At 34.4% G+C, this 21065-nt stretch overlaps 2 protein-coding genes across 9 annotated transcripts; both read left to right on the top strand.

Annotated features, from left to right (window-relative positions):
- The first annotated feature begins 777 nt into the window (after positions 1–777).
- On the top strand, positions 778–20280 carry LOC141693694 (uncharacterized). 8 transcript variants are annotated; one of them, XR_012563182.1, is made up of 13 exons: positions 788–1083; positions 1166–1194; positions 1466–1551; positions 2387–2467; positions 4677–4756; positions 5110–5161; positions 5573–5662; positions 7495–7563; positions 7724–7825; positions 8060–8128; positions 9515–9571; positions 15686–15822; positions 19009–19095. XR_012563182.1 is itself a non-coding variant. In XM_074498854.1 (13 exons), the coding sequence occupies exons 1-12, from the start codon at positions 986–988 to the stop codon at positions 15801–15803; spliced, it is 843 nt and encodes a 280-aa protein (XP_074354955.1). In that variant the 5' UTR covers positions 788–985; the 3' UTR covers positions 15804–15822; positions 19009–20280. The 8 variants fall into 8 exon arrangements, 6 of the variants coding, with proteins under 6 accessions (XP_074354949.1, XP_074354950.1, XP_074354955.1 ...); XM_074498854.1 differs by having other exon boundaries at positions 15774–15822; positions 19009–20280; XR_012563181.1 differs by having other exon boundaries at positions 789–1083; positions 15686–15846; positions 19009–19084.
- On the top strand, positions 10378–11368 carry LOC141693695 (uncharacterized). The gene is made up of 2 exons (XM_074498855.1): positions 10378–10600; positions 10950–11368. Exons 1-2 carry the CDS (start codon positions 10432–10434, stop codon positions 11366–11368), a joined length of 588 nt encoding a protein of 195 aa, XP_074354956.1. The 5' UTR covers positions 10378–10431.
- Positions 20281–21065: the final 785 nt, after the last annotated feature.

Here is a 21065-nt window from a genome sequence, read left to right on the forward strand (position 1 = left end):
ATTATAATAGAATTATTATAATAGAAGTATAAAAGTATAGATATGAAATTACATTACACCTTCTTCGTATACTAAAATGCAGGTTTTTGTTCACCGATTACAAGAAGGGTATAGATAGGTGTGTAGCATGGAGTTTATGAACTCATTAGGCTAAAGTGCACTTTTTTTTTAATTTCGTAACTACAAATGTGGAAATGCATTTTATTTCAAATAAATAATTTTAAGAAAATTATCAAAACTACCTATATATAATAAAAATTAGGATTTTAATGTTTTCTAAAATTATTTGTAAAAATACAATTTAAGCAAAATCAACTAATTTCAATTAAACAATTGAATTTATTTTTATTACTTTTAAGGTTATAATTGATTTAATCAATTCAACTTTTATGTTAAATATTAAAACTATTTGATGTTTGTTATTTAAAAATAAATTTTATTATTTTATTTATTTTTTATTTTTATCGTAAGTAACCCGCAGCGGCTACCTTTCGGTTTCATTATTTTATTTAAAATATATTAAATAGATTAACGCGGACAACAAGTTTAAATAAAAACAAATAAGTCAAGAAAAAACACATATATTTTAAAAAAATGATAAATAACAAAAATAAATTTTAACGCGTAATAATATAATCAAAATTCAACTAACAAAAGTTTATAAAGGGCTTTCAATGTTCCTTGTGCCAACAATAAATGGACAGAGGATGTCCCGAAAACTATGATAATCTTATCAAAGATATCAGGGATATTATTGTAATTATTTATTACTGCACGGAGCAAAATATTACTGCATTTAGCGATCTATGTTGTTTTATTTACCGTGGGGGAGAGCTGTATACGTTAGGACGGAGTTTCCAAACGACGCCGTTGTCATCTTAATTTCACCATAAACCCCTGGGATCATAAAACCCCCTCCCCTTCCCCCTCTCTACATTTATAGTCTCGTCGAGATTGAATTGAATTGAATTGAATTGAAATAAAGATGTCTTCAAGAGGAGGGATGATTAGAAATGCAGTTGGGGCGATCAGAAATGTATGTGTTACTGGTGGTGGTAGTGGAACTCAAATCACTAAATCCTTGTAAGTATATTAATGCCTCTCTCTCTCTCTCTCCCCCACCTGCTTATCACTTATTAACCTTATTGTTCTTTCAAACTTTCAGGCTTGGTGGCTCAAGAAATTATCACCATGGTTCTCTCTCTCTCCCCCCCTCTCTCTCTCATCTTTTTAAGTATCTATGCCTGTTTGTGGTTTTTGGAGTTCTTATTTTTCAAATTCTAATCAGAACCTGGTTGTAATTATGTGAATTAAATTGACTAATGTTTCATTTCTATAATGAGGTCTAATTGTATCAATGCGTGTTGTTGATACACGAGACTTATTGCCAGATCTCTTTGGTGAATTGCAAATACAAGATATAAGATTGCATTATGTTCATTTCAATATAATTTATTGATCTCAGTTGCAGGAATATATTCAAGTATGCTCAAGGGCTCTTGTGGAAGACTTTGGACTTGTGGAGATTCAAATGTTTTTTGCTCGACAGTGGTATTTATTGATTTATATCAAATGTGATTTGATTGCATTGTCTCAGAGAGCCCTATCTCGACCTGTGGAAGGAGGTGACTATTGGCGCTAAGGAGCTTTTGTTTTTGGAACAGACAGCAGTGTCGTCTCCTTCCCCATAGGCCTGAAGAAATGGGAGGAGGCAACAGAAACCCTCCTGCAAATTGAAATTTAGTACTCCATTTCTGTGTTATATTTCCATGAAAATTCAAAATTTATCTCGTATAAGTTAAAGGGAATAATATACTAAAGCCACTAGACCCGTAGTTAGCTGTGAGATTCTTGAATGTTACTGCCTCTTTTTGCTGATCTTGTTGTAGGTATCCATTACTAATACATGCCATTCTTATACCTCTCAAATGCCCATCAGCCAACTTTTGACGAAGTTGTGGATTTTATAAACAGAGTGCCTTGTTTAAAATTAAAAGAGTAGAATATTTGTAGTTCGAAGACTTAGGCTAACCATCTCAACATTTGAGGGATTAGAAAATCAAATTTCACTTTCCCAATTAGGATTCATATCTTTATCGTCTTTCCCACATATTAATTTAAATGGAGTCCTATACCTTACATCTTAACTTCGACTACATTATAAGATTTATTATTTTTAATTGAGAAGAAATAAATTTTGGCTTTTCCTCCAAATTTTAACTGGTACAAACTAAAAAGCTGAATCTTTTGTTACCTTTAACTGGAACTGTTTTATGCACCCTTTTTATACCATCTCCATTTCCAAGTGGCATTTTCAATTATCCTTTAGTAGTTTCCTATAATTTCATATGCACAATTCATTTTCTGCCTTATTGTGTATATCTAGGTTGTTCAACAACCAATCTTCTGGAGTCATCAGAGAATGGTTACAACACAAACAAAAGTCCCTGCCCAAGCTCGACATAAAGTATGGTAGTGTTATCTTGAATTTTGAATTTCTCTTTGTATGTCTGTCAAGATGAATTTTATTATTCCTTACCTGTTTGCCAAACATTGATTAATATATGTACACAGTTTGTATGAGTTGCATGGTACATCTATACATCTATACAGAAAACACAAGAAAACATGGACTAGTGTATTTATCATTTTTTCCTCGACTGACACAATTCTTCAATCTGTTTAGTTTAATATTTTGTTTGGGTACAACCGACACATCAAATGGAAAAACTCATTGGTGTTTCACCATTCTTAATCTAGATATAAGTCACATGCAAGATGCAGGGAGTTGTACACTAATAGTAATAATTACAAAAAAAAATTGGTGATTTGTAACCTACAAATATAGGTGATTTATACAAAATTAATGATGATTAGAACACATCAAAGGCCTACGCTTAATTCAGATTTCTACGGTGATTTGTCTAAATGTAGGAAATGATTCGAGCATAAATGACTTGTCCAAATCACCATTTGGAACTTCACAAATAACCATTTTACTATGTACAAATCACAAAATTTTCCTTTCAAAACATCGAGCTTATGCATCTTCATTATTTCTCATAAAGTATGTAGAACAAAATTGTTAAATTAGTATTTGGAAGCTGAATTGGGGGAAGAAGCTGTAGAATATGAAGGTAGTAGCTAAAGGAGAAGAGAGAGGTGACTGTTGCAATGGTGAATATGCATTACCAATGTGGATGTAGTTCAGAAGTCGATTTGTGGAGTAGTTGGAGGGTGATCGAAAAATTCAAGAAAGCTGAGGTACAGCCAAAGGAGAAGGACATGCTGGTGTGGGATTGGTGATGGTGCTGGAGGAAGTGGAGAAGATGTGACAATGGTAATGACCGTATAACAGGAGAGATCTGGAAAGGGGAACGTGGTTTGGAATTGGGTGGAATTACAAATAAAAGAGAAAGATAAATAGTTATATATGTATGTACGTGTAATATTTCAATAAGTGATTAGTTACTCGGTAATTTTTCTTCTTTTCCTTTTTAAATTTAAGCTGATGCCTCATCAGTACATTAATCTAGTGAAATCAGATTGTAGTAGTGTAGAAACTTACACATTTAGATTTAGGGCTATTTATGTATCGGCCATCATAGTATGCGCGTTTGTAGTTTGTGCACAAACTCTTGAAGAGATAAAAACAAACGGTTCAACACTTGAAGTTTGGCACTTGTATGGTTCGACTTTTTTTCATATTTTTTCTCACGAATATACCCTTTACTGGATGAACATAGGATCTCATAAACAACTATACATTAATTCGTTCACCGAAAGACGTCAACCTATTAATGTTATAGTTTGCACTATAATTCTTCGTTCACACTTATCAATTATAGTGCAAACTATAACATTCCAGAAACCATACATATATCCATACGCAGATATGGTGATTGGGATTGAAAATAAAAGGGAACTCTTAATTTTACTAGTATATAGTGTGAAAACAGTTTAGCTTAAAGTTGAAAGGGATCAGTTTGTTTTGTAATTATTATGTGACTTTGTGCTATGCAGTTGGTACCATGTATTATTATTTGGCTTCTTTTTTTTTGCTAATTGTTATTATTTGGCTTCTTACCAGGTCGATGGTAGATATATGTTATAGTTTAATTTATTGTTATTTAGTTGCACTTAGTGTATTCCATATTTAAAGCTTACCATCTCTTTATATGTGTGTTTTGATCCCTCGTAAAATTAGGCTTGATTAATAAATTTTGATTTACATCAATATTGATTGAGCTTCTTCCTTCTGTGTCGAAATACTATTTGGGACATATTTTTATGCGGTTCAATTTCTCAATGTTGTTACGGATGGTGCAAATTGTATACCAACTAGTTTATATATTCAGTTACCGTATTTACTAACAATGTTTCTTGCTGAGGTATGACACAATTATTGAAATTCCAAGCTGTGTTTGTTGTCTTGGTCAAAAGTGATGCAGGACGAGTTCCACATCCAAAAGTACTTGTAAACTGGCTAAATGCCAGAGTGGCCCATTTTTTTTTCTCTCTGAGCAGGATTGTGCCTACTTCACAGAATAGCACGATTTATGCTACAGATAGTAGATTATATATCTTACAATGTATATTATAAACCCGAGTGAAATATCCTTTTCTGCAAATAAGTAAGATTTTTGTTTTGACAATTTGAATATCCTTGCATACAGGGCACCCAACTTTCTATGCAGAGTCCTGGATTTATAATTGAGCCATATACACGTCGTGAACCGATTGCCTTTTGGCGAAGGTTAGTAATTGATATACTTTATTTAAGTTATTATTTTATTTCAAACTTCTAATATATAGAATCTTTAAGGCACTCATATTTATTGCAGCGTAGTAGTGCACACATTAGTAATACGATAATACTAAAATTATTATTTTCATAGAAGTTAAGTCATTTTTTTAAAATGAAGCAATATTAATTTTGATTGTTATTGAACAATCTTATGTATAAGGTAACATTTATACTAGAAATTTTGAGTAAATAGTATAAAATTAAATGAAAATAAAATGAAAATAAAATGAAAGGTTGATAACATTCATTACTCGCTTCAATTGGTTTGTGATATATATTGATCAATTTCTTTTGTGATGCAGATGCTTCACTAGAAGTGGATGGAGAAGAACAAAAGAAGACGTAATTTTAGAGGTATATTTCCTCGTGGCTTTGTGAAGATTGTATAAGTTTCCAAATCGTTTTAAGACTTGTAGAGTTATGTGACAAAAAAGTTATCAGAAAAGAGCATATGAATGTAAAGTAAGGTTTTGTCTTTGATGACGGAAACTAGTTGGTCCTGGGTAAAATCATGATGTATATAATAGTGAAGTATTGTAATGGTTTTGACATGATGCAAGACTCTCATAAAGTAGTTATATGTGCCTTGTTATCCGGACTTTCTGGAAGTGTCCGACATGGACGCTTGTCAGGGTCACAATATATTAAATATTTTAAACTGAAGAGGCGAATTGAAGAGTCCATGTAAAGAAGGAAATGTGTGAATCTGTCAGTTTTCCTAATGCTCCTTGATATTACTATTGTTCTTTTTTGTATGATTTGCAGCTGAAAAGTGCATATGCCATTAGTAAATTGCGGAAAAAAGGATATTCGAAGCAAAAGTTCTACACAGAAGCCTTTAATTTATACAAAGAGGTGCATATTTTTCTTGCTGATACTTATGCTTGTAGCAATGAATTTTTGGATAACCCCATATTTAAAATTAAATTAAGACATTTTTAAGCCAAACAAGTGTGTAGAGGTGTTTGTATTTTCTCTATGTATGCTTACTATCGAGTTATATATGGTTCCCATGGTTGTAGAGTGTGCTAGATTAGGGACTATATTGCAATTTTTTTTATAGATTTATCAAAAATTATACAGCATTTATTTCTGTTGTTACCGGAAATGTCTCTTTTGTGCAGCTCTAGGCTGTAAAGCGAGCAATATTATTAAATTTATTGTAAAGCAGTTGAGATGGATAAAAAAGAAATAACCGACTTTATTTCATCATTATATGTGAAAACATATACAAGTCGGAACGAATATCCCCTGAAGAGAAACTACTACTCTCTTGAGATTCTAGTAAACATCTACCCTGATATTATAAACTTACATTATTTTAAATAGTAAAACCATTTTTTTCTGATGCCAAATCCCACGAACTGATTTCTGTATATATGCAGAGAGTAGAATGATTATTCTTAGTTGGTGTCTATAAAAGAGCATAAATTCTACCCTTCCAGGAATATTTCTCAATGGCTTATCGTTAAGCAGTGTTAGTTGCAACTTAAGTACTTGAATAAACTCTAGTTCTAGTTTGTTTCCTACATGTTGCAAATTTTGAAATTTTAATAGTCCCCCCAATCCTAAGAAGCACCGACACTGATAGGGCGTCACGGGACACGGGACACGGGGATTCGTCAATTATCAAAGTGTCCTGGATACGGGACACGACAAAAAAAAGTTATTAAAATATAAAAATTATTTTTATATGTGTTTTATATATATAGATGTATGTATATATTTGATTGTATATATATAGGGTTATAAAAGATGAAGAGGGGAGGTTATAAAAGACAGAGATGCACAAAATTAGGATTAATATAAGATGGTTTGGGCTTTTAAAAAAAGATTTTGGGCTTTTTTAAGATGATTTTGGGCTTTTTTATATGGCCTGAGTCGGTGGGCCGTGTCGGTCGCGTGTCGAACCTGTGTCGGTCGCGTGTCGGTTGCCTTTTTTTGTCGACACGCCATGTGGCGTGTCGGACACGTACTCAGCCGTGTCGGTGCCGTTCCGACACGGCGACACGGCATCATTTTTGGAGTGTCGGTGCTTCCTAGCCCCAATCTTATGCTGTCATTCACAAAATAAAGTAATTGGGATTTTTTGAAAAGCTATACTCCATATCACATTAAGATTTCAGAATCTTTTTTGGTGGAAATAGAATGCAATTATGTATCTTATATTAAAATTTATAATAAACTATTTGGATAACACATGCGTGATATTCCTCAAATAATTGGAAATAGGGTGGTGCTACAATTGGTTGGAAATTTATAGAAAATTGTCAGTAAATAGACTGCTATTAAGGATTTTACCACCATTCCTAGATTAATTTGTAGGAAAACGACATAATGTGAGAGAGTAACAAAGTCCTCGTAAGTAATACCTCGGGTGAACTATCCATAGAAAATTATTATGATTAAGCATCTATTGCACATAACACATGAGAAACAATGCACAGAACCCCAGAAAATGACAAACAATAATCGAAAAATTCTAGTACGAGATTTGAGATTAGTAACTCGATGCATCTTTTTTCTTAATTTGGATTATTTAGACTGGATTGAATCAGAGTTGAAATTATATATTGTCTGTACTTGTGCGTGACCTACTAATTCTGGACATTTGAATTATATGCTCCCAGAGCTGTGCATTTCATGAATATCACCGAATTGTTATCAATATGGGTTCTTTTTGGCAGATAAACTCTCAAATAGCAACTCGTGACAAGGCATCATTAAGGAAAGCAGTTACCGAGAATATGTATTCTGTATGTCCTGTGCATTTTTCCTTTCAGTTGCCTTGGTTCTGATCCTCATTTTGTGTTAAAATTTTCTTTCTTCCTCAGTCTTGCTAATCTCATAGTAGTTAAAGTGATTCCTATTCACCTGAACTAGAAATTTGTGTATTTGTATATTCTTCGGGAACAGACACTCAAAAATGAGATTAAGCAAAGACAATCAGTGTGGAGCAGCGTTTACTTGGAACTGATAGAACCTGCTGTTAAAATTCGAACGTTAAGAGCTCGAATGGTGAGTATCATTGTTTCAACAAAGTGTGTAGAAGATTGACATTTGGCTTGTCTAATCTCTATATGGTACTAAGAGAGGCTTCAATAAAAATCATAAAAGAATACTTTTTCATGCTTCGAATATTATTTTTCCTGTCAGATTTAGAGTAGTTACTAGTGCCTGAAATTTAACTTGGACAGTGTTCAAATTAATCCCAGCTAATCTTTTTTTTCCTTGTACTTTGAAATTGTATAGATTGCTCTTGACAAGGATGACCTTCGTAAATTCTTCATACAGCTAACACTTGAGTTCTTGACTAAGCAGGTAAAAGTGATTGCCCAACAATGCAACTCCTTTTCATCTCTTTCATTCAGAAAAATTATTTACCCTTCTGATCACATATAGCTTCGATTAGGAGCTTCTACTGATTTTTAATAAACTATAATATGATATGTGATATAAAATTTCAGATAAATAAATGTCAAAATTAAGTGAAAATCTTTAGTTAGAGGAAGAATGAGTCGGACTATTCTCCAACACTCCAAGTTTATGGGAGAGTGGGTCACCAAAATATAATCTTTATGTGATCTCCCTCTCTCTAAATTTGTTTCTGTCTTCTCCTATAGAAGCCTCATTACTGCTCGAACTATATCTACAGTCCAACGTTTTCTTCTTTACATGGATACAATGTTTGATCTGAAGTCTTTATGGGAGCTATATAGTTTACATGAATCTGGCAAAGCATTCCAATGATTTGAGGGATCTTAAACTTCCATATCTTAATGTAGTCTATACATATTGAATACAGTTGGCAAGAATCAGTTAGTTAGCATCATAGTTATTGGTTGCCATAGCATGCTTATCAGTTACGTAGCAAGCTTAGGGAGCAAATCTTATTTTTCTAGTAAAAGCAACTATGGTTTTCATTGTAATGTGGCGAAATGGCAAATAAATGTACGAACTCTTCTGCCCATGTTTTCTCATCCTAAGGCTCCATTTGTTTGGTGGAAAATAATTTGCAGGAAATTGTTTCGTGATTTTCCAACCTTTGTTTGGCTTCTGGAAAGTTTCCGGAAGCCAAACAAACGCTGGGAAATCAGTAATTTTGTAAAACATTCTCTCTTAAGTTTGTGTAGTTTTAGGAAAATAAAATGTTTCTCGAAGGGGGAAAATTTCTATGACATTTTTTATGAACTTCTGGATCTGGAAAATGACTTCCCCTTTTTCAAAGAGGAAAACATCATCCAAGTGAATTATTTCACAAATTTAATAATTCTTTTCATGATAGTTGGATGACGGAAAAATTTTCTTAGAAAATTATTTTCCCGGAAATGATTTCCAGACAAAAATTTTCCCGAGAATTTGTTCTCTTTCCGAAATCAGATTATAATCCGGAAAACGAGCGAAGCATAAATTACTGGTTTCTCTCTTTTAATCAACAACACATGCATGTTAACATAAAGACCCCTGAAAGCCCTTTATTTCTGTTGTAGGCCCTTACAGTGTTAAATGCTGGGTTTTTTGGATGTTAATCTGAAAATTTTAATTTTTAATAAAGAAGTCAAAATAAACTATTTATCCTCGAAGAACTACGTAACTAATAGATCATTTTTATATGATAGTGTAAACTTGGATATTTGTCATGGCAGGAATGTAAATCAGTTTTAGTTTATATGAAGATGGTACTAATGTTGTTCCTTGATTGTCCAGAAGTTTGAGGCGTATGATTCAAGTGGTTCTATCGTCGCAGGAGACAAAGATAAGGAGGTATGGCATATTTAACCACTTGAATGTACAACACATTCATACATGCATAGACATAAGCCATCGAGATTTACAACACATAAGTTTCCTAGTATGACTTGGTGCAGTTGTAGGACAAGTTAATAATTTTCAGCTATCTTGTGTTATGATAAATTTTGCTCTCCTTTAAATTATACGGTGTTGGAAATGTAGACATAATCAAGGATTAGGATACTCAAGATCAGCATAATAAATTCAGAATATTCTGGAAATATTCTAGAATAATCTGATGCCCATATCACTCCTTAATTCAAGGAGATGATTACTATTGTATCTCCCTACATAAACTCATGCATTGTAAACTAAATGATTAAGGAAAATAAAATATTCACTCCTTCAAAAACTTTCATGGTATTAGAGTTTAGGCTGACAGGAGGACTAAGGTTCGATTCCCAGCCACCCCCAACATTCTCACAATTTAATGTGGACACTAAAGGCAATTAATGCCCCAAAGATGGGCGCCGGTGTTCCACTCTTCGACCCATAAATGGGCTTTCGAGTGAGGGGGTGTTAAATATATGATTCTATTGAGGTCTAACACCTTAAGATTTTAGATGAGCTGGTTACTCAACATATGTTAAATATATGATTCTACTGGGGTTTCCTCTAACACCTTAAGGTTTTAGATGAACTGGTTACTCATCGTGGCATCAGAGCCAGAATAATCTTTTCTATAACTTTTTTTTCAATTTCAAGAAACTATCATGGATTATAGGATGGCAGCCACTGGACAAAAGAGAGATTCCTTATCAAATCCTGACACGCAGAGTGCAAATTCCAGCCATTCTTCTGGTGCGACAGGAGGGAATCAACGCAATGGAAGCATGATGGCGAGCAATAGTGAATTGTTTGGCTCAAATGTGCCGTTTCAGTTGACAAGTCATAAGCTAAACGGACATAATTATCTTGAATGGGCCCAGAGGATGAAATTAGCAATTGGTGGAAGAGGAAAGCTAGGACTTCTAAACGGTGAAACCATAAAATCAGCGGAAGGTGATCCTAGTTTGAGCACTTGGAAATCTGAAAATTCTTTGATTATAGCGTGGTTAATCAACTCGCTGTAATAGGGTAACCCCGTATGTCCTACCAACAGCAAAGGATGTATGAGATGCAGTAAAGGAGATGTACTCTGATATTGAAAACTCTTCTTAGATTTTTGAATTAAAAACTAAGTTGTGGAAAGCTAAGCAAGGAGAACATGATGTTACAATGTTCTACAATGAACTAATAATATTATGGCAGGAACTAGATCTGTGCTATGAAGATAAGTGGGAATGTCAAAAAGATACTGTTTTGTACCAGAAAAGGGAAGAAAACGACAGAGTCTATGTCTTTCTTGCAGGTCTAAATCAGGATCTAGATGAAGTTCGTGGACGAATTTTGGGACGAAAGTCATTGCCTTCACTTAGAGAGGTCTTCTATGAGGTACGAAGGGAGGAAATGAGGAGAAAAGTGATGATTAATACTACTAAATCAGTTTTTGAAAGCCCTGCCCTTGTTTTTAAAGGAGCTGAGCCTGATGGAGAAAGAAGAAAGAAACCATGGTGTGATCATTGTAAACGACCATGGCACACACGGGAGACTTGTTGGAAAATACATGGAAAACCCAACAATGTGAGGAAAAAACAGTTTGGCGACAATCGAAACTCCCAAGCCAATATAGCTGATTCATCGCCTCAACTTTCTTCCGGAATGCAGCCCTTCACAAAGGAACAAATAGAGCAGATCTGTAAAATTCTTTCATCTCAAAACCTTGATTAACTCATCTTGTTCTATGGCTCAGAGAGGTAATTATCATATTGCTTCTTGTTTTAACACTGACTCAAATACCTCTTGGATAATTGATTCCGGAGCTAGTGACCATATGACAGGGTCTTTTGAATTATTTTCTTCCTATAGTCCCTATGCAGGAAATCATAAAGTAAGAATAGCAGATGGTTCCTTCTCGGCAATAGCTGGGAAAGGATCAATTGTTATTTCACCTAATCTTGTCCTCCGGAATGTTTTACACGTTCCTCGACTTTCCTGCAACTTATTGTCAATCAGTAAATTAACTACTGATCTTAATTGTCAAGCTCATTTTTCTGAATCTGATTGTCAATTTCAGGATTTGAACTCGGGGAAGATGATTGGCAATGCTAAGCAAGTTGGAGGCCTCTATTTTCTTGAAAATGGAAATATTTCGGAAAGACTTTCTCAAAAGACTTGTTTTAATTCTGGTTTGTTTACTACTAACGATAATGTTATGTTATGGCACTATAGACTAGGACATCCTAGTTTTCATTATATGAGACATTTATTTCCTAAGTTTTTTATGAATAAAGACCCATCTACATTTGACTGTGAAATCTGTCAGCTTGCTAAGCATCATAGAAACCCTTTCCCATCTCAACCGTATAAGGCCACAAGACCTTTCACAATAATTCACAGCGATGTCTGGGGTCCTTCAAAAATAAAAAGATAACTGGAAAAAGATGGTTTATCACATTCATCGATGATCATAGTCGACTTTCGTGGTTGTTTTTACTTAAAGAAAAATCAGATGTTGAAAGTGTGTTTAGAAACTTTTATAATATGGTTCAAACACAATTTCAACCATCGATGATCATAGTCGACTTTCGTGGTTGTTTTTACTTAAAGAAAAATCAGATGTTGAAAGTGTGTTTAGAAACTTTTATAATATGGTTCAAACACAATTTCAAACACAAATCCAAGTTTTTAGAAGTAATAATGGTTAAGAATACTTCAACATTCATTTAGGAGATTTTTTTGTGGAAAAGGGGATTGTCCATCAAAGTTCTTGCACCAACACTCCACAACAGAATCGAGTAGCTGAGAGAAAAAACAAACATCTTTTAGAAATCGCAAGATCATTAATGTTTTCTACCAATATTCCTAAATACTTATGGGGGATACTCTTTTGACCGCTGCTTACCTAATAAACCGAATGCCCTCAAAAATTCTGAACTTTAAAACCCCACTTCCGTGTTTTAAGACTTCTTTTCCTACCTCCCGGATTTATCATGATCTTCCTCTTAAGGTTTTTGGATGCACCGCATTTGTTCACGTATTTGACAAAAATCAAAGTAAGCTTGATCCTAGAGCTCACAAATGCGTTTTCGTAGGATATTCGTCTACACAAAAAGGATACAAATGTTAATAACAAGAAAGTTTTTTACTTCCATGGATGTTACTTTCTTTGAGAACAAACCTTTTTTTCTGGGATCTCATATTCAGGGGAGACTTTAAGTGAAGATTTGTGAATGATTTCATACTAGTGGATTGTACATCTGATAATTGTGTGAAAACAACCATGAATCGGGAGGTGTGGTTAATAATGATGTCTCAATAAATGAAAATCTAGACATGCTTCCTTTGTCTTTGCCATTACAAACAGAGATCCATAGGAGTAATGAACCTGATGGACGATTCAAAGGGAAAGTATTTTCGAGAAAACATCCAAATCAAGGAAAAAGAGATAACAACTTGCAGCAAGGTCAAGAGTCCAACCAGGTTACAAATCCAGAAGTCAATGAACAAACAGGTAATTCTTTCATTCTCATAGTACCTGAAATTTCTGAGTCTGTTCCTTTTTCAGAATCTAATAATGATTTAGATTTACCTATCGCTCTCAGAAAAGGTTCCAGAACTTTGTGCAAAGTATCCATTATGTAATTTTTCATCTGTTCAAAATTTGTCACCATCATTTCGAGCTTTTACTTCTAAATTGTCAAATATATCTATTCCTAAGAATATACAGGAAGCTCTTGCAATTCCTGAATGGAAGGCTGCTGTTATGGAGGAAATGAGGGCGTTGGAAAAGAATAAAACTTGGGAATGGTTGATCGTCCGAGAGGCAAAACACCAGTAGGATGCAAATGGGTTTTTACAATAAAATACAATTCTGATGGGACTCTTGAGAGATACAAGGCGAGGCTTGTTGCTAAGGGATTTACACAGACCTATGGCATTGATTATTCAGAAACTTTTTCACCTGTTGCTAAACTAAACACAGTTAGAGCATTGATATCAATTGCAGTAAACCTGGACTGGCCATTGCGTCAATTAGACGTCATGAACGCCGTCCTTAATGGATATTTAAAAGAGGAGGTTTATATGGATGATCCTCCAGGGTTTGGTAAGATTTTTGGTACAAAGATTTGTAAGCTGATAAAATCTATTTATGGGTTGAGACAATCCCCTAGGACCTGGTTCGATCGATTTGCAAAATTCATGATTACTCAAGATTTTTCTCCAAAAAATTCAGACCATACTCTTTTTGTAAAAATTATGACAAACAGTATTGTGATTCTAATTGTTTATGTGGATGATATTATTCTCACTGGCAGTGACCTCAAAGAAATGGAGAAGGTGAAACAGATCATTTCAAATGAGTTTGAGATTAAAGATTTAGGAGAGCTTAAATATTTTCTTGGAATGGAAATTGCAAGATCCAAGGAGGGGATTGTCATATCTCAACGGAAGTACATCCTAGATCTTTTGATGGAAACCGGCATGAGCGGGTGTAAGCCATCAGATACACCAATGGAATTCAACTCAAAGTTGGGAGAAATAAAAGAAGGTGTTCCGGTGGATAAGGCAAAATATCAGAGGCTGGTGGGAAAATTAATATATCTATCCCACACTAGACCAGATATCTCATTTGCAGTTAGTATGGTCAGTCAGTTCATGAATGCTCCCTATGAAGAACATCTTAATTCTGTATACAGAATTCTGATGTATTTGAAGTCATGTCCCGGAAAAGGAATCTTGTTCAAGAAATCTGTCAAAAGTACTATTGAGGTATACACTGATGCTGATTGGGCAGGATCGGTAACTGATAGGAGGTCAACTTCAGGTTACTGCACATACTTGTGGGGGAATTTAGTGACATGGAGAAGTAAAAAGCAAAGTGTAGTAGCAAGGAGCACTGCAGAGGCAGAATATAGAGCAATGGCCCATGGAATTTGTGAAATTTTATGGCTTAAAAGAGTGATGATGGACCTGAGAAAACCTGTTCAGCTTCCGATGAAGTTATTCTGTGATAATAAAGCTGTGATTGATATTGCTAATAATCCAGTTCAGCATGATTGGACGAAGCATGTTGAAATTGATAGGCACTTCATAAAAGAAAAACTTGAAAATAGAACTGTTTGCATTCCATTTCTTCCAACAAATCAGCAGGTTGCTGATATATTCACAAAAGGTCTACAAAGACAAAAATTTGAGGATTTTCTAAGCAAGTTGGGCATGATTGATATCTATGCACCAACTTGAGGGGGAGTGTTGGAAATGTAGACATAACCAAGGATTAGGATACTCAAGATGAGCATAATAAATTCAGAATATTCTGAAAATATTCTAGAATAATCCGGTGCCCATATCACTCCTTAATTCAAGGAGATGATTTCTATTGTATCTCCCTACATAAACTCATGCATTGTAAACTAAATGATTAAGGAAAATAAGATATTCACTCCTTCAAAAACTTTCATACGGAGAAACCGATTATGAAATTATATTACCTGGAATGGAATTTCAAGAAATTGTGGTAGGTAAATTTAGAGAAGCAGCCAAATTGTATAAGAACTTGAGATATAAAGATGTGCGAAAAGTTGTTTGTAAAATAATAAAGCAACTGTGTGGTGTGTGTTACGATAATGTTTTCCAGCGTCTGATGTGTAATAGAATGGGTCAAATGACTACAACATAATTGAATTTACGTCTAACTTGCAACTGAGTCATCAAACTCAAAAACTTTGCGATCACCTTGTTTAAAGAGGACTTGTATATTAATCACCTAACAAAGAAACACGGATCATTGACTTTTATTGGTTAAACAGATTTTTTTTTAGTTTTTAAGATGTAAGCTGCCATGTAGACTGACCCAGAGATTTTTCAACCCAACAATTGTAAAACCTTAACCCAGTCCTTCACTCAGTAGCCCTACGCCAAGCACTAACAGCCTGTTAATTACTATCTCTACATATGTTTTACTTGTCTATATTTATCTATATCTATCTTTCTATCTCCCTGTATATATAGCCCGGTCTTATGTAATTCTATCTTTTTTGCTAGTTTCTTTACCCAAATTTTCTAGTTTAAATCGATAGCAGTTTCAAGTACGCGTTATCAATCCTAGTGCCTGACCCTCAAATTCTCTCAGAGGCCATGGACAAACTTCAGCTCTTCGTGATGACAACATATTTGTCAAGGTTTTATTTTTTCGTTCTTTTCAGGTAATATTTAAATGTAGTCAACCCATGTAAAAGTTACGCTTGGTAGATATCATTTGTCTTGGGGTAAAAGTATGTGTTAAATCCTGAAATTGATTTATAAACATTATTAAGCCTAACTGCCTAAGCAAGAATGTGTTTTATGGTGCTCTATGGCTGAGAAACGAGGAGTATGATTGAATGAAGAAATATGATATGGTGTATGAACAAAAAGAACTGGGTAGTGGGTTATAGGTTTTCAACTATTGGGTTGGGTCTCAAAGTTCCATTATGGTTAATCCCAGCAATCCAGGTGTAAGTTCTTAAACACATCAGACCACCAGGTGTAACTATTGGGTTGGGTCTCAAAGTTCCATTATGGGTTATGTTATAAACATGATTTGACTGCATGCTTTTTCAGTCTGATGACTTGTCGCAAGTTGAGACTGAGAACAGTTAGGCATTTAACCTGCAGTAAATTAATCCAAAATTAAATTGTAGTTGGGTTGGACATAGTGATGTGGAGTACTATAAGATTTCTTTGTCATTAGATATCCTTTACACGAGTCCTCTTTTTATCGGTTAATAGTACATTGTAGATTTGTAGTCCAGCCCGCTATCTAGTAATTAAGGCTGAAAAGTAGGGGTTGTAATTTTTTTTATTTTTATAATTGGGGTTGTAATTGTTAAAGTCACCTTAGCCATAGAAAATCTTCCAAGTAATTATATTTTATTATGTTGTTAGTCTCTGGTACCCTTCCTTCGTGGTTGAGATTCTCATAGCGAGTTATGATCTAGTGTTTGATTGATAATAAGTCAAAATAGAATATCTCATTTAACACTTACTCTGATAGGATTATCCGTGTTTAATGCGCGACTATAACAGCTACTACAAACGCATTTTAGAACTACAAAATGAATGCAACTAATAACGGATGTTCTTTACTGCATAATGTACTTGAGGAAATAAATTACTCCAGTGTGCAGTGTCCTCTTACTTTTAGGCACAACCAAATAATACACAATATTGGCTATGGAACTTCTTTGTTTGGTGAATATTTTGCTACAGTATGCACAATATGGTAACTGTTAATTCTCATGCGGAAGTTCAGCCCCGTAAGTAAAAGGGTTTACTTAAACATTAAAAAGTATGTTAGTGGCATCTCCTGCCAAGATGTGCTGTAGCTACCGTCGTTATGCATGAACTTCTGAACTACTTTTACTTCTACATGTCTGCACCATTTTCTTCATTTTCCTCGCAAATATTTAAATTCTTTTTCTTGATACTCTGAATAATTACCTGGTTGAGAGTTGAAACATGTCCTTCCTGTTACAAAATGAGCATAATGTAAATGTGATAGCCGACTTTTCTGCGCAATTTAAAGGGCGTGAGCTCCCTGGGAAGATTGTTGTAGAGCTTTTTTAGTTCAGATGACAAGGAAGACAGAAGCAAGTCTCTAAACTCGGTACTGGAATTGAAGTGGTTGAATATTTCATGTTGCTAGAAAATCGTATAAAATATACTTCATTATAAATAAATTATTCCGTGTTCCAGTTACTGTGTCCTCATATACGTGTCGTCGTCTGCGATGCCCTGTCTGAGTATCATGGTGAAGATCAAGTATCACCACCTCAAGAAGCATCCTAAAACTATGACTAAGCCAAGAAAGGTATTGCATTCGCTGAACGGACGGAGCTGAAAGCAGGATCAAGTCATTTGTTTCCGATTCTCCTGCCTATGTGTAGATTAAACTGGCTGCAACCTGGTGCGTGTACTGATTTTTGGATTTAGGTCCGACATCCAGGCTACCACAAGTTAATTTTTTTATGATTTCCCCGCCTTCTCGAACATGTGTATTTTCATCTTGGGGATATGAATGGCTAAAGTGCTGATTCCCCCCCCCCCAGGGATTACAGTCAAGTTCACATCTTCGACATAACGTCTTCTTCAACTTGAAATATCCTCTATGTTACCCGGACTCGGGTATGGGTGTCGGACACGGGTTCGTATCCAAGTGTCGGACTCGGCAATATTCTGAAAAATTTACATGTTTTCGGCCTAAAATAAGTGTCAAGTGTCCATACCCATGTCCGAGTGTCGAGTGTCCGACACGGGTACTCGAAGCAAAATGAAGAGTCTGGGTAACTAAGAATATCGTAGATGTGAACTTTTCAACCACACACTAACTTCCCCTAAGGACTTGAACTCACTATTGTTAACGCCATACTCATCATATAAGAAGTCAACCATACTTTTCATGAATCATGATAGTGGATCTGTAATGGGAATTTGATATCTCGTGATGATTTGGAACTTGGAAGAGAACTTATAGCGATTAAGACCTTGATTACCTTAATTGAAGACCTTGATTACTGTAACTTCTGTGTCTGTATTCAGAGCTTCATCGACCTTTCCTTTACACCATTGGCATAGTTTACCATAGTAGATATACCATTTATATTAAAGAATCAAATACCTAAAAGTTTCCCTGTTAGGTTTTCTTAAAGATGTTATGTCTTTTTTTTGTGTCAACAGCTGTACTCTTCCATGGAATCAGTCCTATACAGGGATAGTAAGTATATAATTTAATTAAGTATTAGCAAGAGATGAGAATACTTCAGTTACCTAAGGCAACAGAGGGCAAGACCTCCTAATAAATTGAGTAATGGCAGTGGAGTAGTTAGATGTACAGGAATCGGCTAAACTTTACGAGAAGACACCTTTACTTAAGTAGTTGACTTTTCTTGATACTACAAGTAATTCTTTCAAAAAAGCAGCTCGGAAGGATCCCTTTTCTGATCACTGCTTAATTTATACTACTAATTAGTGTTAGTTTCTAGTATTTCTTTGCAACAGAGCTAGTTTTAGTGCTATAGTAATTGCAGAAGTGGAGTTGGTGCTTGTTTCACTCTTTTTCGCCTATATTGGGAATGCCTAGTATTGTGGTTTTTCTTCTTGGGTTAATACAATAATTACTTTGACAAAAAAAAAACCTCCACAAAATATATAAGGAAGACTTCATTTAGACTTTTCTGTGTACAGCTCTACAGTTAATTTTTTTTTGATCTGCTGTTTTGTTTAGTGTGTTGAATCACATAATTGACTTGTTTTGCTCTGAGTATAAATATAGTGAAATATATATATATATATATATATGTATATGTAACTTTTTTCCTTTCTGCTAGGTACTTGTTCGCGACATTTGGGTTTTTGAGAAATCTTTCTTCCACCCGAATTCTTACTGGAGACTGTGTGGACGGATTAAGGTATAATAGGTTGCATTGCTCCGGGTGTTGATGAGATTTTGCTGTACTGAAGTTCAGTAATCGGAACAGATTAGAATTCTTGTTAACAAATATGAAATTGAAATTGTGAGGCGTTCCATGATGCACCATCTATTACTTGAGCAATAAAAGGTGAAATAGGGGAATTCAGTAATTTAAGTTTGTTTACGTCTTTAATTGTTACATGTAACGACAAAACTGGTCCTACAGTCGCCAGTTAAAATTTTGATTTTGACGTGACATCCCTGGCTAATTGTTTACTATTATGAAGAAGTGGTACAAAATCTTGAATGAACAAGGTATGTATCATATATTTTATGTGTGACGTGTGTGTGTTTGGAGTATTGCATATGATATGAATTAACTTGTAACAAGAGGTGATAGATTTGTGGAAGCTAATGAGAGGTAGGAATATCTGAGAAACAATGCAACCTTTTATAGTTTATACTTTGCCAACCCTTGTATACCTTATTCTATTAACATTTCCTAAAATTCCATTTCCCTCTTTCGTTTCTGGAATCATAGATAACAACGAAAACACTATTCACCATTTTCCATTTCACAGCCTAATGAACTATATCGAGAAAAGTTTATCCACATTCGTCCTCAAAACTGTAACTCTGGGATATTTTGGGATCATTGTTTTCGGCAACCTTGCAGCATTTACAATGCAGAGGCTTAAATCATTAGAGTTGTTTTGTTTGGTACGCATGTCAAGCTCTGCATTGTGGATTTGGTTCCCTAATTTCCGAGGCGAGCATGAGCAGGCAGCAGAAGCAAGGCAGCAGCTGCCACGCCTTGTTCTTCCTTTGAACACAACTGGGGACGCTAAAAAGATGGTTGGGAAGACGATACCAAATGTACCTCCAAATCCAGGCGCAGCAAGAAAAATAAGGAAGAGTGTGAGCATCAATGAAAATGTGGAAGAAATCATCCCTAATAAAAGGAGAAGCAGAAAGATATACGGTACGGATAATGAGGATGTAAAACCATTGAAGTCGATTTTGAAGGTTGGCTCTCGCTTCAGGGAGAAGCAATAGTAACACAAACACAACACAAGTATCATACTATTTGTCTAAGTATTGTCCAATACATATATGTGCCATAAAATTGGAACAGATAATGCATCGATAATATGTAGCACTGCAGATATAATTAAAACTTTGTTATTATCATCCTGATGTTGATATATGTATATGGCATGTGTTCAACATGTTCGTTTATCTTAACTGTAAATTAAGTCGATATAACACAAACTGGGGGAAGGCGCGCTATAAAATTTCTCATTTTTTTTAATCTACTTCCTCTGTTTGCCGATTTATTATTTTACATACTAGCTTAAATATCGTGCACGGTTCCGTTTTTATTTAAAAAGTCTATTCATCTCTTCATATTATAATTTTAAAATATTTATATAAATATATAATAATTATAAAGTTATAATAAAAATAATAGGATAACTTGGGGTCGTAATTTAATAGGATAAATAAATTATGTCTAGTAGTTTAAGAATTTAATTTTTTAGTAGATATATACCATTATTTATTTATTTTTTAATAATATGATAAGTTATGGTCGTAGTTTAGTACTCCCTCTATCCCTCCCATTTGTTTACACTTTCTTTTCTGGGATGTCCTTTCCAATTGTTTACATTTCAAAATTTTCCAAAAATAGTAAAGTTCTTATAATATAAAAAGTAATTACATCCACTAATTCTCTCCACTATACCCACTTTATACATATAATATTAATCGGTCTCACTACTTTACTCACTTTTTTAACTTTACTCCATTACTTTATCATTTTTCCTAAACTTCGTGCCCAACCGGGAGTAGTATAAGTACTCTACGTATAGTAATGTAACAATTTAGTAGTTTAGAGGATATATAACATTATTTTTTTTAATAAGTAAAATTAGATAATAACCGTTTAACCAAATTATAACTCATTCCGGTTAT

Source organism: Apium graveolens, chromosome 10 (genome assembly GCF_009905375.1).
Source record: "Apium graveolens cultivar Ventura chromosome 10, ASM990537v1, whole genome shotgun sequence".
Taxonomy (NCBI): Eukaryota; Viridiplantae; Streptophyta; class Magnoliopsida; order Apiales; family Apiaceae; genus Apium; species Apium graveolens.

Excerpts from the sequence above, each read along its gene's own strand:
- LOC141693694 (XM_074498848.1), top strand. The coding sequence starts at position 986 with ATGTCTTCAAGAGGAGGGATGATTAGAAATGCAGTTGGGGCGATCAGA. Across the intron at positions 7,564-7,723 it reads TTACCGAGAATATGTATTCT|ACACTCAAAAATGAGATTAA; the intron begins GTATGTCCTGTG and ends CTTCGGGAACAG. Across the intron at positions 8,129-9,514 it reads TTGAGTTCTTGACTAAGCAG|AAGTTTGAGGCGTATGATTC; the intron begins GTAAAAGTGATT and ends TTGATTGTCCAG.
- LOC141693695 (XM_074498855.1), top strand. The coding sequence starts at position 10,432 with ATGATGGCGAGCAATAGTGAATTGTTTGGCTCAAATGTGCCGTTTCAG. Across the intron at positions 10,601-10,949 it reads AACCATAAAATCAGCGGAAG|GTCTAAATCAGGATCTAGAT; the intron begins GTGATCCTAGTT and ends TCTTTCTTGCAG.